The sequence below is a fragment of the Cavia porcellus genome, unplaced genomic scaffold (genome assembly GCF_034190915.1).
Source record: "Cavia porcellus strain 051 isolate PalLab524CR breed Dunkin Hartley unplaced genomic scaffold, mCavPor4.1 scaffold_21, whole genome shotgun sequence".
Taxonomy (NCBI): domain Eukaryota; kingdom Metazoa; phylum Chordata; class Mammalia; order Rodentia; family Caviidae; genus Cavia; species Cavia porcellus.
In genome coordinates, this window is record NW_026947504.1 from 58,823,582 (window position 1) to 58,839,418 (window position 15,837).

A 15,837-nucleotide genomic window follows, 5' to 3' on the forward strand; every position below is an offset into this window, starting at 1 on the left:
CAGGTAGAATTTGCCCACTGCTCATTTTGAGCAGGAATTCTTTCCAGGATCAAAGATTTTCTCTGTGCTCCTGTTTGTCACAGCTGGGACTCTGGGGTCTAGGGAATGGCTGCTTCATGTCGTCCTGGTCAGTGGGGGCTAGGACTTCGAGCAGGGTTTCTGGGGCTGACACTGGGCCAGAGCAGCAAGTGCTTCCTCCCCAACCTTTGGATAGTGTTGGGTGAATGATAAGTTTGTATCAGGGGAGTTAAGTACTTGTGGTCAAGACAATGCTGCATAGCATTATGGTGTAGGCTAGAGATGGGTGCTGTGACTCTGTCACCCAATTTTCCGTAAAGCATCTACAGAGTGATGAAGACTGTTACAAACCTGATGCTCCTTCTTACTGAGCTGGCTTTTGTTCCAAAAATTGGTGGCCTATATATAGTTTCAATGTTTAATACTGTCTCTGGATTCTCCCACTTCTGTTTTGTTTAAAAATTTCTAAGTCTAGCATTTGTCCTTTTAGGAGAGACTGATTTGCTATAATTTATGTATTCTGTTGCAGTGCTGGGTTCCAACCCAGAAATTCACATATACTAAGCAAGTGCTCAACCGTTGAGCTATAGTCTAACCTTGACTTTCTATCAATCACAGGAAAGATAAGAGTGGTCCATATAACTAAGCAGCTTGTATGCCGTTAGCACTGTAGAGGTAATTTTGATTTCCTAATTCAAGCCCAAGCCCACTGCTTCCTTGGCAGGCCTAGCAGCATATGTAAAAATAGACAGAAGCACACATAGATCAGGGCTATCATCATGGTGGCTGGATCCATATATAGTACCATATTGTTGGGAAAGGGAAGCTGAATGAAGAGGGAATGTGTGGAAAGTTTTTCAGGAGCTGAAAGGATGCCAGGGGAGGCTGCGTCAAAGCTGGACAGCCAAGGAATCCAAGTGCAGAACTAGATTTCCTTCCACAGGATAAAGCCGCTGTTAGCTTTTAGTGCACATTTAAATCTTGTGCATTCTCCCCATCTGGGAAGAGCACAGCGTCAGCACACAGAGAGAGACCTTGTCACAAATAGTCACAGACAGAAAGGGAGAGTGCAGATGGGGCAAGAAACCCGAGGAGGGAACAGAGAAGGAAGTAACATAAATGGGAGTAAGGAGTCAGGAGTGAAAAACAGCTGGAATAGGAGGGGAGGAGGAAAATGAACAGACAGAAACTGAAAGTTTTCACTCTAAAATCAGGAATAAGAAAAAGATGGCATGATCACCATTCCTCTAGAATATAGTTCTGAAAACATTAGCCAGAGCAATTAAACAGGATACACAAATAAAAGGAAATAAGGATGGGAAAGTAAGATGTTAAATTATCATTATTCACACATGACCTGCTACTCTACATAGAAGACCCCCAAAGAAGACTTCTAAGTTTAATAACCAAATTTAGTAGTGTAGCTGGATTTTTGAGTCCACATTTAAAAATCAATAGCATTCCTTTACATGTACAACAAACTAAGAGAAATTAGGGAATCTACAGCATTCACAATAGCATAAGAAAATACTTAAACGAAGTAAAAGATGTGTTGAAATTTTGAAACACTGAAAATTACAATACTCTGAAAAAGGAGATTAAAGAGGATATCAGAAAATGGAAAGATATCCCTTGCTCATAGATAGGAAAAACCAACATAGTGAAAATGACTATACTCTCAAAATTCTTATACAGATTTAATGCAATCATGATCAAAATATGATTATCATACTTGACAGAACTAGAGAAAACATTCCTAAAATTCATTTGGAATCATAAGAGGCCTAGAATAGCAAAAGCAGTTCTGAGTAACAAAAGCAAGTCAGGAGGCATCACAATCCCTGACTTGAAATTATACTGTAATGCTACTGTGATAAAATCTGTGTGGTACTATTGAAAAAAGACCTGAGGGTCAGTGGAACAGAAGAGAAAATGCAGATGTAACTCCAAACACACAGCCACCTTATCTTTGACAAAGGAGCCAAACATGCTCATTGGAAGAAAGATAGCCTCTTTAATAACTGGTGCTGGAAAAACTGGGTTTCCACATGCTGAAGACTAAAACTATACCCATGCCTATCACAATGCACTAAATTACAGTCAAAATGGATAAAAGATATAAATATTAAAATAGAAACACTAAGTCTACTGGAAGACAAAGCAGGTGGAAATCTTGAAGACCTGGGGAGCAGACAGAGTTCATGAATGAAACACAAATCTCATAGAAGTACTTCAAAGAATCAACAACTGGGATCTCATTTTATTACAAAGTTTTTCACTTCAAAAGAAATCACCAACAGAGTGAAAAGAAAACCCACAGAATGGGAAAGAGTTTTAGCCAGCTGTCCCTCAGACAAAGGACTTATATCTAGGACATACAAAGAATTGAAAAAAATCAAATGCTCCAGATTCAATGACCCAATCAAAAAATGGGCATCTGAGATGAATACTCATTTCTCAGATGAAATACAGATGGCAAATAAATATATGAGAAAATGTTCACCATCATTGGTTATTCAAGAGATGCAAATTAAAACAATACTGAGATTCCATCTCACTCCTGAAATAATGGCTACCATTAAGAAATCAACAAATAATAAATGCTAGCAAGGATGTGGAGATAGAGGAACCTTCCTCCACTGTTGGTGAAAATGTAGTCTGGTGCAATCACTGTGGAAATCAATGTCCCTCAAAACACAAGGAATACAGGTCCCATTTGACCCAGCTATTCTTCATCCGGGTATCCTCCCAGAATTAAAAACATCCTACTACAGTGATATATGTGCACCTAAGTTTGTAACAGCACAATTTGTAATAGCTAAATCTTGGAAATAATTCAAATGACCATTAACTGAGGAATGGATAAAAGATGTGGTCTTTTGTTTTTATATAATTGAGCAATACTCAGCCATAACAAAGGATAAACTTGAGACTTGTATAGGTAAATCGAAGCAATTTGAGACTCTACTTCTTAGTGAAATAAATCAGGCTCACACGTGTAAACATCATATTGTATATTTGGTGTGAGAAGGTGAAAGAGTAAATAAGGTCCAAAATATACGATAGATATTGTGAAATGGGAAGAAATTGCTCAAAAGAGAAACAGGTAGGGGGCAGGGGCTGGAAAGAAATGAAAAGGGAAAAAACAAGATAGTTAGGACAGTTATAGTACTAGTCTTTCAGAAAGGTTTGTGCTAATACTGCTTGGTCAATTTTTTATGCCTATCATCTTGTCACTACTATATTCTGTTTGAAGACATCAAAAGCACTTTATTGACTATTGATATTCTTTTGAAGTTTTATTGTTTTTCTTTCTTTAAGCAACACAAAACAAAACAAAACAGTGGGCAAGAGCAGAGGAGTGCATCTTGACTGTAAGCCAGTCAATGTTCTATCAGGGACCTGGTCAAGATCCTCAATCTCCCAAACAAGTTTACAGCGAAGGCTTAAAATAAATGAGGTAAGTGGTATGATTTTAGGTCTCTAGGAGGATCAAAAACCCTCTAGTAGAGTCAACACTCTGGAGGCTAAGATAAGGAATGTGTCTGGGCAGCCCATATTTATTTAGTTTTTCAAACAAGGAAGAAGAGTGGAAAATGCAGGAAACTGAGCGGGATCTTGGGAGTGGTTCAAGGACTTTTTCAAGTAACAGATTATGTTAGTTTAGGAGAACTATCTTATGTTATCTTAGGAAAAAGTCTCCAGGTTGACTTTCACTACAGGAGTGAAATGCCTGCATCTCTATCTTATTAATTGGGGTGGGAGACAGGTGTCCTCAGCTGTGGCCTTATCTTGCCCTTTGAGGCATCTCTTTGTTCTCAGGTCAGCCATGACTCGGCCATACGTACAGGGCTACAGCATGGCCGAGTCATGGCTGACCTGAGAAATTTGGAATTTTGGACCTGGAAATTGAAATTTCCAGTTTCAACAGCTCCCAACAGTGTTCAACCACCGACAAGCCACACTGCTGTGTCTTCTGTGCTGCTCAGAGTCAGCAAAGGCTGTGCTTGCTGGTCCCGAGGCAACAGAGCTATTATAATTAATGTTTGGAAAATTTGGTCGAAATAGTGTCATCTGCTTGGAAGACCCATCTGCCTGTGGCCAGGTACACGTTTTGACTCAGCAAAACTTCAGGAAGCTATTGAACTCGGTTCTTGTGCTGTCTCACGAGTTAGTTACACAGCTCTGAAACAAGAAAACTGGGTGAATGAGAGCAGATAGTTTCAAAAGGGCTATGAAAGAAAAAACACACAAATACCATTATCAGAAGCAGGAATAATATGTAAGTGGAAAATGATGTGTTATTGGGCTGCATGATTTTAGGGACCCATGTACGATTTACATGCGTAGCATAATTTGAACTAACCCTGCCCCACTTCTAATCATTTGCATACCAATATGTCTTGGGGAAAGTGTAATAAAACTGCAGCTCTGAGAAGGGCCTACTTTCTTTGCTGTCCTTCAAACCAAGCTGAGTAGAATCTAAATGTTGTAACAATTACGGAAACTGTGTAGTTCTAAGCGGAATTCTTACAAGACTATTTTATTAGAGTCAGCAGCTCCCTGTGTTGCGGTGGTGGGCAGAATCTACTAGTTTAATGCAATGTTAACCAAGAGACTGGGGCAGGAGCTATGATATGCACTCCATCCTAACCAGAGGCAGGTGGCCAGACTGCCAGCAGCTCAAGGATCATAGCCCTTTGGTGGCTGATGTGTGGACATGGCTCTGGTGGATATTTAGGGGAAACGCCTGTCATTACTTTGCTTTTGACTTAAACCTCTGAGGATATGGAAATCCAGAATACAGTAAAAATTTGCTGTCTGGATTAAAATGTCTAAATACCTTCTCAGTCTCATTGCAACAGAAAAAACATGTAATCCAATCTCTGGCACATGCAGTTTTTGTCAGAGCCCCTTTTTCAATAAGGTATAAGGTAAAAACTTAACTTTACTGGCCATTTCATTCAAGAGATGGAGGGCTCCCAGCAAAGACATAGGGGTCTGGGATGGGCAGATACTACGTCTCTCCTTTGTCATCAACTAACACAGAAGCATTCGTGTGCTAGGACATGGAATTCCCCTAGATTGAATCCCTTCCAGAAAGGCCATCTTCCAATAGCCATGATCCAGGCCTATGAATTCTCTCCCCTTGATGACTACTGAGGGACAAGGCATAAATCTCATCTGAGCTCTGTTACAGGGGTAAAAATAGAACAGGGGCTTATGTTTCAAGATAAACAGATTTGTTATTTATTGGTCTTTCCCCTACTGCAGATGACTTTACAGATACTTTATGAATGTATTGATCATGAGCTTGTAGTAGAAGAGAACAGAAGCACTCTGAAATACTTAAACAACCTGTGGATTATGTAGCCATCTCAGCTCATATTAAAACAACTGTTCAACAAGGCTTTCCATTCGGAATTCCTGAAAAGGGAGGAAAGATAAGGCAACAATGCAAAGGAAAGATAACAGCGATCATGGGGATCATTTCTTGAGGGCTTATTCTGTGCCAAAACATCAGTGCAAGCAATGAGTCATTTAATCCTCAGGCAAAGTTAGCAGTGATAACAAGAAGAATGATATTGGTCAAGGAAAGAAAAACAAAGGAACCCTTCTGATCTTTGATACAAGAAAGTGGGATCATATAGCACATCCTTTTCATCTCATGTGAGTTTAACATTGTTGTTGGTATAACTGACGCCATCTTGTGCCCTGTATTTGACCCAGAAGAGGGAAAAATTACTTAGAGTACAAGTCACATGAGAAAAGCAAAATGAGCTGCACCCACAAGGGAAAAATTAACCTGCTCAACAAGGAGGCAGGAGACAGGTGTCAACCAAAATTAATGTAAGATTCTAGCTAAACTGTTTCCAACAGGATGTCTTACTTTGTGGGTTTTTGCTTTAAATGCTTTGTGACCCTTTAGTCTACCACCACTCGGTGGGACTCTGAAACAGGAGTCTATGCCAGTGGTCGCTGAGGTCAGCTAACAAAATTCCAAATTTATCAATTAGGCTGCTTGGTTTCCTATATACTTATGAACCCATATCAAACCTGAGCATTTTCTATAATCTCCCTGTCCATTTGAGACGAAGTCACAGGGAAAACAGTAAACATAACTCTGAACTTCAAGAATTTTGTAGTATTTCCCAGTAAACACCCAGGCTGCAGTCATGAGGAATCTTGAGAAGGGAGCGACCATCTGAATTTGGACTGCTCTAAGGGTCAGAACCCCCTGCATAGTCCAACCTCAGTTACACACAGCGAAGGTACACTGATGTCCTGCAGCCAGGTGGACACTCTGATAGAAACAGCAGAGAGGAAAACTACCCCCACCTACACAGTTCCTAACACGGTCACTCCTATAGCTTGTCTCACCATGCACTGCTGTTAGACCTGGATGTAAGCAAAACAGAATGGAGCTGTGGTTCATGCCATCGCCTCTTCCCATGTAGCACTGGTAGGAGAGCAAAGGCTCTTGGCCAATCATCATTGCTGGAGCTTCTAGTGTCGGAGACCCACAGTAGCAACAAAGCTGGCCTGAAAGGCACCTAAAAGGGGCATCACTTCTACTGTAAGAACAGCCGCATAATAAGCACCCAGTACACTGCTATTTACACCATATCTGCTTTACCTACATTCTTGCATGGCCCTGGAAATAGTGGGTGTCCCTGAATTTATCTCAGTATATACTGTGTTCAAACTCACTAATCACAGCCAAAGAAGCTACAGGGGGATACATGATGCTGCTCACCTAGAATCAAAGCCAATACTGCATAATAAACTGACATCCCAAGATATATTTTCAGGAGAAAGCTACTAAGGAGTTCACCCCATAGAAGTGGTGATATAAAATCTATTAGATGCACAAATCTCAAATAGGAACATACATAATATGAAAAAATATGGTAATATGACACCTCCAAAAGATCCTAACTCTGTACTAAAATGATCATGAGCTTGTAGTAGAACAGAAGACTTACTGAAATCACTAAGTGCCTGATAAAGCATTCAAAAGTTATAAAAAGATCAATTAGATCCATGATAATACAGATTAACATTTAAATGAAAATTAGACAATGGACATATCTAACCTATCAGCATGGGTACCAACATTAAAGACAAAAACCTAATTAGATCACTAATGATAAGATTAAATCAGTATAAAGTATCCCAATTTTAAAAAATCCAAGACTTGATGACTTCATTGTTAAATTCACCAAACTTTTAACAGCGAGTGCCCATTCTTCTCAGACTATGTCATAGAACAGAAAAGAACACTTCCAGACTCATTCTGTGGGGCTAGTGTCAACCTGCTACAAAATCTGAAAAAGATACAACAAAGAAAGGAACACAGATGCAAAACTCACCAACAAAATACATTACTAGTAAACTGAATTCAATGCATACTAAAAATATCATACATCATGATCAAGTTGGTTCCATTTCAGGGATACAATGATGGAATCAAATATGAAAATCAGTAAGTGGACAGTGAGTGGTACCTTCATTCATGGACTTAACTCATTTCACAATTCTGAAAAAATGGTCATGGTCACGTTAATCACCTGCTGCAGAGTTTGCAAACAAAAGCACAATTTTTCCAAAGACTTCTGCAAGGTACCACTGTAATAATTACATTATCAGGATAAAGGATAAAAAATCTATGCTTACTTCAAATAGATGCAGAAATAGCATTTGATAAAATTTAACATTAATTCATGATAAAAATTCCTAAACAAATCAGTTATACAAGGATCATACCTCAACATCATAAAGGCTATATATGACAAACCAACTGCCAACATCATAGTCAGCTTTTCATTGCTGTGACAAAATACCTGAGAAAATAAAGAGGAATGATTTATTTTGACTCAGGGTTCCAGCCCAATGGTCACCAGGCCCTTATGACTTCTGACATTTGGTGGAGCAGAAAACCAATGTAGGGCATGCATGATAAAGCAAAGCTGCTTACCTCAAGGAGCTGGGAAGCAAAGAGAGAGAAGGAGCTGGGCTCCCAGTGTTTGCTTCCAGGCCTAAACCCCAACAAACTTCCTCCAGCAAGGCCAATCTCTTACAGGTTATACCACGGGCTGGGCATCAAGCCTTTCACCCATGGGCACTGGGGGAACATTTCATCCCCAGTGGATAGCAATCATATCATACTGGGATAAACTGAAAGCATTTCTACTGAGATCAGGAACATCAGAAGGGCATCAACTTACTGTTCTTACTCAGTATAGTAATACAGCAATTAAGAAAGTGAAACGTAAAACTAAGAGAAGTCAATTTATGCCAATTTACAGATGCTATGATTCTAACATGAAAATATAAATTCTATCAAAATACCATTAAAACTGATAAATTAATTCAGTAAAGTAGCAGCACACAAATCATCACACCAAAATTAGTAGCTTGTCTATACATCAATAATAAATGTGCTAAGAAATCAGATCCATTCACAATAGCTACCAAAAATATCCTATAAAAAAAACAAGCAAGATAAAAATCTCTACAGAAAATTGCATACCAATGATGAAAGAAACTGATGAGGACACAAAAGATGGATGACCCGCTCCCATTCATGGCCTGGACGAATTACTCTTGCTAAAATGTCTGTAATACCCAAAGTAATCTATAGATTCAATGCAATCCTCATCAAAATACGAATACCATTTGGCAGAAAACCACACATAAAAAATTCTAAAATTCATATAGGGCCACAAAAGACCCCAACAAAGTAGCCAAAGCAATCTTGAGCAAAAGGAACAAAACTAGAAACATTTTAATACGGGTTTTAAGACATACCACGAGAGTCACAGTAATCAATCCAGCATGGCATTGGCATGAAAACAGACATTCGTAGGCCAGAGGAATATAACAGAGATTTCAGAAAGAAGTCAATACAAGCATCAGCTAACTGACTTTAAGAAAAGCACCAAAACATATATACAGTGGAGAAAGGACAGCCTCAAATGGTGCTGGAAAAACTGGATATCCATATGCAGAAGGCTGAAACTTGATTCCCATCTCTTGTTCTATACAAATAATCTACTCGAAATGGATCAGACCTAAATGCAAGACTCAAAATTCTGAAACAACCAGAAGGAAATATAGGTGAAATGCTTGTTACACGTTGGTGCAGGCAATGATTTTTTTTTTCTGGATAGGACCACAAAAGCACAGAAAACAAAAGCAAAAATGACAACTGGCATCATGTCAAATTAAAAAGCTTCTTCTCAGCAATCAACAGAACCTACAGAATGGGCAAATAATTATTCATCTGATGAAGGGTTAGTATTGAGAAAACATCAACTCAAAATCTTAATAAAAATCAGGAAATCCAATTTAAAATGAGCAAATTATCTTAAAGACACCTCTTGAAAGAAAAAATATTAATGACCAATAAATATATGAAAAATGCTCAATGTCATTTGCCACTAGAGAAATGCAAGTCAAACTATAACGAGATACCATCTCACCCTAGTTAGAATGGTTGCTTTATTACTCAAAAAACAAAAATAACAAATGTCACCAATGATGTGGGAAAAAGAAATCTCATATACAGTTGATGGAAATGTAAATTACTATAGCGATTATAGAGAATAGTAAGGAAGTTCCTAAAAAGACAAAAATACAACTACCATATAATACAGCTATCTCACTCCTGGGCATACATATGAAGGAAATGAAATCAGTATTTTAAAGAGATACCTGTATACACATGTTTATTGAGGCACTATCCACAATGCTACAGTATGGAATCAGCCAAAGCGGTCATGAATAGATGAATGGACAAAGAAAATACCAAATGGAGTTCTATTCAGTCATAAAGAACAATGAAATTTTATCACTTGCAACAAAATAGATGGAACTGGGGGACATTATACTAAGTGAAATAAACCACAGAAAGATAAGTACTACATGTTCTGTTTTAAATGTGGAAGTTACAAATCATTGACATGAAGGATTAAGGAGAGGAGAGGAGAGGAGGAAAAAAGGCTGACTGGCTATGATTAATATACATTATGGATGTATAGAAACATTACCCTAAACCCCATTAATGTGCACAATTAATCTGCTACTGCAAATTTAAAAAAATTATAATCAACTCTTTTCACGAGTCTCCATGACGAAAAAATGCAACTACTTCCAGATGATTTATCTCAAAAGGGAAGGATCAAGCCAAGCATTTCTGGGATCAGATACTGAGGAAATTATTTGCATCAAATAAAAATACAAGGTACTAATTTACTCCATGCTAAAATTCAGAGAGACATATGTGTGTCTAGGGAGGGCTACAGAACTGCACCTTTGCATCTGGTGGTATAAATTCCACGTGCTCTGCTGCGCCCTGCAGAGGAGCATCTGTTCTTTCTACCTCTTTTCCAGCAGGAAGTTTCCCAGGTTCCCCGTGACTTCTCTGAGGTGCCGCAGTGTCCATCCCCTTCCTGGGCTCACCGGGTAACCCTGGCTGGGTCCCTCACTTTACTTCAGCACTGGTTCCCTGTTTGTTCAGATTCAATACAGAAGTTGAGCTTTTTTTGGTCCCTTCTCTTTTGGTACATAAATATTGCAATGGTTAAGAATATAGCTGATTTGCAGATGAGAATAGCTGAACTTCAGAGAGGTGGAGTGATGTCTCATCCCAGCTGTGAACTTTAAGGGACACAGGTGAGAATAACGTTGTAGTCAATTTTTCCCCTTTGATAATAATACAGAAAACCAGGCATTGATACTGTTTTCTTGAGCTTCATATCACATATTTTGCTATTTCATTTTTTCTGTATTGTGTGAAGTCCTTAACGTGGAACCCTGTGAAAATATGGCCTACAGATTATGCCTGTTTAATTATCCTCATCTGATTTCTCCTGTTTGAGAATTTTCGGGTCAACCTGTAATCTTAAATCTCTCATACGTTTTTCAAATAATTTGGTATCTGGGGACAGCCAGTGTCATTTTTCATAAGCTCCTTTTCCTTCTGCAGAGATACAAGCAAGCAGGAGAGGACTATCCTGCCATAACCCATGCTCCCTGTACAGCAGACATGCTCATAAACCAACCTCTGCACGCTATTCCATCCTGATGCAGCTCACGCAGAGTCCACCTGCAGCCAGCAGTCAACGTGCTAAATTCCAGAAATGAAAGTTCAATCAAGAAAAATAATTTACCTTGGAGTCCAGCTGTTGCATGTAGGACCAGAGATATTCTATATTGGCTCCGAAAGGATGGACATGAAGAAACGTGGATATGATGCCTGAATTAAAAAGACAAACATTGGGAAATATTTAAAGGCCAGTGAAAGTTTCAGTTACAAAATGCCATCTAACCTCAGTAACTTTTGTCCAGCTGAGTTATGGTCTTGCCATTTCTAACAGCACTCAACAAGCATCCAATAATATCACCCTCTGCAGACCATAGTAGTAACACGGCAAATGAAATACTCTGTGTCCTAGAATGACAGTAAAACTCAACTCTGAAATAATATATAGATGAATAAAAGTATTTCTAAACCAAGACTTCTGGAAGCAGTTCAACTACCAATTTTATGCTTGATTTACCAATATGAAATTGTAGTTATTAAAAGGATAAAATGATCTTTTGTTTCTCTCAGTGGACTTTGCAGTATGAAAATGGCTTATACAGTTATGTCAGAACTCACACTGCCTCAGGTTTTCCTGATAATTACAGTTGCTGATTATGAAAAGTATGTAATTCATGTTCCCCTAACTGTGACTGGATGAAGTACGCATTCTTCCTTCAACATTTGCTGTTTGTTCTGGTTGTCACTGTGATTGAAAAGGAGCTGGCGCATTCTCCCCTTTCATGCTGTAATTTACAAGATCATTTTAGAATGTCCAGGGATGCACGGCTTGATTGGTGTCTGATGATAAATCAGACTTTTCCATTGTACTGACAGTTGGATGTTGGAATCTGGGCTGTAGTAAAAAGCACTCCTTCCCATCTTCCATGCTCCTGTATCCAAAATCAAAGCACCAAGGAAGTCAGCTCCACAGGTACACTGCTGTTTGTTAGGAGGTTGTGCTCAGATGGAGATTTAAGTGCTCTTTTAAATAGTGTTCAAAATGTAGGGCTGGGGATTTAGCTCAGTGGTGCAGTGCCTGCTTGGCAAGTGTGAGGTCCTGAGTGATTGCCGGTATCCATATTCCTGAAAGTATTAAATCTCATGTTCTATTTATTGTACACCTTGATAGTTGGGAACTAAAGGTCCAAAGGAAGACCCTCAGTGGCATAAAATGCAATCACAGCAAGTGCCACGTAAGCATACTATATTCGAACTAGGCCATCCTCTATTTGCATGGGACCTTGAATTGATGTAGGACAGGGTCTCATGGCTGCTTCTCGGGATACTACAGGATGAAGGTCAATTTTTAAAGAAAACTTCCCAGTTTATCCTTAGTCTCCAGATAGAGAACTAAAGGTAAAGGACAGCACTTTCTAAAACCTGTCTCGTGAAATCTACTTGTATATATTTACAGTAAATGCAGAAGATAGAAATAATTTCTCCATAAAGCTAAAAGCTGTTTTCAGATACTAGCTTATTCTTCTGAGATACAAAGAACTACCATTTTATTCTAACATCATTTTCTTTCTTCTCCCTTTCTTTCTCTTTATTTTTCTTCCTTTTTAATTTTTCCCTTCAAATGTCCTTCTATGAAACTATGGTGATGATGGCAGGCAATGATAGTCAATTTTAGTATCTTTAAGGAGCAATTTGAGAAAATGTAGTTACCATGCCTATATTTTTAAAAAAAATCACATTCACTTTACAAGAGCTTCCTAAATAAATAGCTAAGTTCTTTTTGCAGCTCTTTTAAGGGAATTAGGATGTTCTCTGGGAACAGTAAAAGAAAGGCTGTAATGCAAAAGTCAATAAAAAGTGCCACAAAACCCCAAGTGTGGATAATTTTATGATCGTTTAGGAGTGACCGCAAGCTTGGTAAGAAGAATACTAGGAAGTGAGGGTGGAAAATTTAGCTGATACCGAACTGGTGAATCTGCAAAGGGACAGAATCAACAACTGCTGCTAGCCATTTCCGGGGATAAGTAGGAGGTGTCCATGCTTAAGATGAGACTTCCGGTAGTGGAAAATATAACTGTAAGTAGCTAGTTTATAAAAGCAATCAAAGGAACAGAGGAAGGTGGCAGTACACTGGGCACTTTTGCATGTCTCAGAGTCTTAACAGCAGAAAAACATGCAAAACGGTCTAAAGAACTGGTGGCAAATTTCATCAGGAAGACCCACTTCAGGCTACCTGCACAAAAGCATTCCATCAAAATCACTTTGTTTATTCTCGTTTTTGAATCCCATTTAAGACTAATGGAATACAATTTAAATTAACAAAATAATACTAGCTTTTGGCTTTTGGCTTTTCTTCGTTTACTTCATTTAAACACTTTGTGTTCAACACTCAGCCACAAAGCTGTGTCAAGGTGCTACCGGAAAACACTGCCTAACACAGACAACATAGCTGCTCTAATAGAGCCTTTATTCTAGGTGATTGTAGATGATAAACACAAAGATTAGAAATAGAATATTTCAGATAGTGGTTAGAATAATGAAGAAAATAAAACAGGTAGTAGGCTAGAATATATAATGACCTTGAACTTGGCGGAGTGCTATTTAAAACTGGGAGGTCAGCTGAAGGCCTCTCTAAGAAAGCAAAACTCCCCAAATGTGAGTCGAGAAGAAATCAGCCACAGAAAGCCTGAAGGAAGATCAAGCTACAGATATTGCAAAGTCCCTGCAGAAATGAGGGGGCAGGAACACACTTGACTTGAGAATGGCACAGCATGCATATAAAGGCAGGAAGGGGATGACTGAGTCAAGGGCTATATAAAATCCTAGATGTAGTGAGAAGCCTCAGGAGTGAGCCCTGAGGAAGCGTGAAATTTAGGGGTAAAACTGAAGAAACTTCTGCAAAGGAATGTGAGAGGGAATGATTCACAAGAAAGAATAGAGTCACAACAGCCAAGAGAAGCTAGTGTTTCCAGAAGATTCACACCTGAATTTAACCATGCAAAGTGCAGCGATGGATGGAGTTCAGAAGCTAGCAAAATGAAGTTCTCTGGTCATGTGAACAAAAGTTGTTCAGTGTGAGGATACAGACAAGAGTGGGGTGACGAGAAGGGTAGAAATGGAAACTGGACGTATGGATCATGCTTTGGAGAGAATCTAGTTTGATGAGCAGGAAAATGTGCTATTGGATGAAAGAGATTAAGGGGGTCAAGATAGGTTTTCTTTCTTCTTTCTGTCTGTCTGTCTGTCTTTCTTTGGCTGTATTGGGGATTGAACTAAGGGTTTGCACATGCTTGGCAAAGCACTGTACCATTAGCTATATCCTAAACTCTTCCCTTTTTAAGGTCACCTCTATATACTGATGCATGTGATACTCTACTTCCGTACAAGGTCACTGTCCCTTGGGGGATGCAGCCCTCACAGTAGTTCTCCTAAGTCACTCAGTATTGAGTTGAAAAAGATCACCTAATCAATCCTCCTAATTGCACAATATGAGAACTCAGCTAATGGTTGGTAAGTGGTTCATTCTCAGATACCCAGTGGATCAAATGCCTCAGTCCATAAATACTCAGGATGCCCTTCTATACTGCCCACTCAGGACTGTTTAGAGAGCAGCAGGAACAGTAGTTTCTTACAAGTCCAGTCCGTTCTACTCTCACCATTTTCCCCTATGGAATTCCCATTTTAAAAATTAGATTGGTTACTTGATCAGACTAAAATATCAATTTGTAATGTGAGTTTGATTAGTGAATTATTTGTTGAGTGGAATGAGAAAAGGAAATCTATTAGAGTATACTCTTCTTCCTCAGGCTTCTTGGAGTTTTCATTCCAAATTCTTTGTGTCAAGTGTAAAGTTCTGGCTGAGACGAGCTTTTTCTATATCCACTTTAGTTAATAGAGCCCTGGGAAATTTCAAAAGACCCTGGGCCCTATCAGCTTTCCAGGGTTCACGGGACATTCTAGGGACCTCAACTTGAGGAGACACATCTGTGCCTCTGGACACCATCATATCTTGCTTGGGGGCAGCAGAGGCCTGACCACAAATAAACCTGAAGGAGTTTTGCTTCATGACAAACCCCATCTAACAGCTGTGTGGACACTGACCTGGAGGGCTGGCAGGGCAGAAGCCCTGTGAAATCTGGATCTCCTGCTAGGCCACAGGGGGACAGTGGCCTATGAGCAACTAAAGAGTGATGAGGTGCTTGTGCTAATGAGAGGGAAGCCTGAGAGGGGATGATAGAAGGCTACCAGACACTTGTGTTTTTGGCTGGTATTTCAGTATCTTGGTATTCTAAACAGCTTTAGCTTTCAAGAATCAGTTTGCTCTGCTGATGAGTACAAAACCTGAGAATGTGTGTTGGTTACTGTTTGTTTTGTTTTTGAAATATCTGTCTACCTGTCTTACTGGCCTTCTAAGACCTTCCAACTAATCTTGGGTCACTCTGAATTTTTGCTTGTATTTGAGATGCCCTTGACAACTTCCTTACCCATCCAGTGAAACCCAATTCACACTTTAGGACCAGTAACCAATAAACAGAATTTGTACTAGGAGCCAAAAATTGTCTTTTCAAAGGCTTCCCAAGTGATTCTTTTCCCTAGCAAAGGCAAATGATTCTCAGAGTAAGCCCTTGCAAAATGCTTACTGATTTGTTGACAAGGACATTTATGCCTTGGAAGCAAGATTTCGGTCAATGACTGACTCCCTATGGTCAGTAGATTTTAGAGAGGAACAGATTACCTCAGATCATTTTCCTCGGGTCATTCTAAATATAGTC

General features: G+C 39.2%; 1 protein-coding gene across 14 annotated transcripts in view; it reads right to left on the reverse strand.

Moving 5' to 3' along the window:
• Enox1 (ecto-NOX disulfide-thiol exchanger 1) overlaps positions 1–15,837 on the reverse strand; it is a 568,850-nt gene that overhangs the window by 5,078 nt on the left and 547,935 nt on the right. For all 14 annotated transcript variants that reach the window (XM_063232742.1, XM_063232740.1, XM_063232745.1 and 11 more), the window contains one exon: positions 11,193–11,278. In XM_063232742.1, coding sequence (XP_063088812.1) covers positions 11,193–11,278 — 86 coding nt within the window. The remainder of the gene's footprint in view (positions 1–11,192; positions 11,279–15,837) is intronic.